The sequence below is a fragment of the Geospiza fortis genome, unplaced genomic scaffold (assembly GCF_000277835.1).
Source record: "Geospiza fortis unplaced genomic scaffold, GeoFor_1.0 scaffold901, whole genome shotgun sequence".
Classification (NCBI taxonomy): Eukaryota; Metazoa; Chordata; class Aves; order Passeriformes; family Thraupidae; genus Geospiza; species Geospiza fortis.
Window position 1 is genome coordinate 4,998 of NW_005055122.1, and position 2,529 is coordinate 7,526.

The 2,529-nt window shown below is 47.6% G+C and overlaps 1 protein-coding gene across 1 annotated transcript in view; it reads left to right on the top strand.

The window, feature by feature from the left end:
• Positions 1-712: 712 nt before the first annotated feature.
• Positions 713-2,529, top strand: part of LOC102038606 (FACT complex subunit SPT16-like) — a gene marked incomplete at both ends in the record, with an annotated part of 16,170 nt that continues 14,353 nt past the window's right edge. The window contains one exon of the mRNA XM_031065726.1: positions 713-980. Coding sequence (XP_030921586.1) covers positions 713-980 — 268 coding nt within the window. The remainder of the gene's footprint in view (positions 981-2,529) is intronic.

The window sequence follows — 2,529 nt, forward strand, 5'->3', positions numbered from 1 at the left end:
AATTCACCCCAAAATGGGGGAAATTCGCCCCAAAATGGGGAATTCACCCCAAAATCTGGGAATTCGCACCAAAATGGGGAATTCACCCCCAAAATCAAGGAATGTCACCCCAAAAGTGGGGAATTCACCCCGCAATCCCATTTTTTCCCAAAATCGCGGTTTTTCACCCCATTTCAGGGCCTGAAAATCAAACGTTTCGTACAAGAGCGCGGCGCTGCTGCCCAAGGAGCCCCTTTTTTTTCCAAACTCCCGTTTTTTCTCCCCAAATCTTCATTTTTCCCCCAAAATCCCGTTTTCTCCCAAAACCGCGGTTTTTCACCCCAAACCAGGGCCCGAAAATCGAATGTTTCGTACAAGAGCGCGGCGCTGCTGCCCAAGGAGCCCCTGTTTCCCCCCAAATTCACAGATTTATTTCCCAATTTGCCGTTTTTTCTCCCCAAACCCCCCAAAATCCCGTTTTTCCCAAAATCGCGGTTTTTCGCCCAATTTTAGAGCCTGTGAATCGAACGTTTCGTACAAGAGCGCGGCCCTGCTGCCCAAGGAACTGGATTTTTTCCCAAACTGCCATTTCTCCCCCCAAAACCCCTATTTTTGTTCCTAAACTTCCGTTTTTTCACCCGAATTAATTTTTTTCCCAAAATCGCGGTTTTTCACCCCATTTCAGGGCCGAAAATTGAATGTTTCGTACAAGAGCGTGGCCCTGCTGCCCAAGGAGCCCCTGTTTCCCCCCAAACCCCACATTTCCCAAACTCCCACGCCCATTTTTCCCGTTTTTCCCCCAAAATCCCGTTTTTTCCCAAAATCGCGGTTTTTTGCCCCAAACCAGGGCGCGGAAGTCGAACGTTTCGTACAAGAGCGCGGCGCTGCTGCCCAAGGAGCCGCACGTGCGCGAGATGAAGATTTACATCGACAAGAAGTACGAGAGCGTCATCATGCCCGTGTTCGGCATCGCCACGCCCTTCCACATCGCCACCATCAAGGTGAGCGCCCAAAATCCCCAGAATTCGCCCCAAAACCGGGCGGGGCGGAAACGGGGAGAAAACGGGGAAAAAATGGGGGAAAAAATGGGGAAAATTGGGTGCGGTAGAAGGGAAGTGAAAAATTGACAAAAAATGCCCAAAATTGACCCCAGAAATGCTAAAAGTGCTCGAAAAAACCCAAAATGCCCCGAATTCGACCCAAAAATCAGGGAGGGTAAAAATGGGGTGGAAACGGGGAAAAAATGGGGAAAAATGGGGTGAAAAATGGGAAAATTGGGGTTGAAAAGGGGTGAGGTAGAAGGGAAACCCAAGTTTTGATACTAAAAATGGCAGAAGTGCTTGAAAAACCCCAAAATGCCTCGAATTCGACCCAAAAACTGGGGAGAGCAAAAATCGGGTGGAAATGGGGAAAAAATGGGGGGAAAAATGGGGAAATTGGATGAGGTAGATGGAAAAGAAAACACTGACACAAAACCCACTGAAATTGGCAAAAAACCCCTCAGAATAGACCTCAGAAATGGCAAAAACGGTCAGAAAAACCCCAAAATCCCCTGAATTCAACCCAAAAATCAGGGAGGGCAAAAATAGGGAAAAAATGGGGAAAAAATGGGGAAATTGGATGAGGTGGAAGGGAAAGGAAACACTGACACCAAAAACTCGAAAATTGACACAAAACCCACTGAAATTGGCCCAAAAACCCCAAAGTTGGCCTCAGAAACACCAAAAGTGCTCAAAAAAACCCCTGAATTGGTGTCAGAAGCTACAAAAGTGCTTGAAGAGCCCCAAAATCAATTTCCAAAGCAGCAGAAATCCCCAAGAAAGCCCCAGATCAACCCACAGAATGTCAGAATTTCTCCAAAAACCTCCGAGTTATTTAAAACAAAAGAGAAAAATTTCAGTTTTGGGTTCCCACCACCCCATTTTAGGTAATTTTGGGTCCCACCAAACCTAGACATGGTTTTTACCTCCATCTTAGGTGATTTTGGGTTCCCACCACTCAATTTGTTGTGGTTTTGGGTTCCCACCACACCTGGACATGGTTTTGGGGTCCCACCATCCGATTTTAGGCAATTTTGGGTTCCCACCACACCTGGCCATGGTTTTGAGGTCCCACCACCCCATTTCACGCAATTTTGGGTTCCTACCACCCCATTTTAGGTAATTTTGGGTTCCCACCAGCCCATTTTACGTGATTTTGGGTTCCCACCATTCCTGGACATGGTTTTGGGGTCCCACCACCCCATTTTAGGTACTTTTGGGTCTCACCAAACCTAGACGTGGTTTTTACCTCCATCTTAGGTGATTTTGGGTTCCCACCACACCTGGACGTGGTTTTGGGGTCCCACCATCCGATTTTAGGCAATTTTGGGTTCCCAGCACCTCATTTTAGGTAATTTTGGGTTCCCACCATTCCTGGACGTGGTTTTGGGGTCCCACCACCCCATTTTAGGTAATTTTGGGTCCCACCAAACCTAGACATGGTTTTTACCTCCATCTTAGGTGATTTTGGGTTCCCACCACACCTGGACGTGGTTTTGGGGTCCCACCA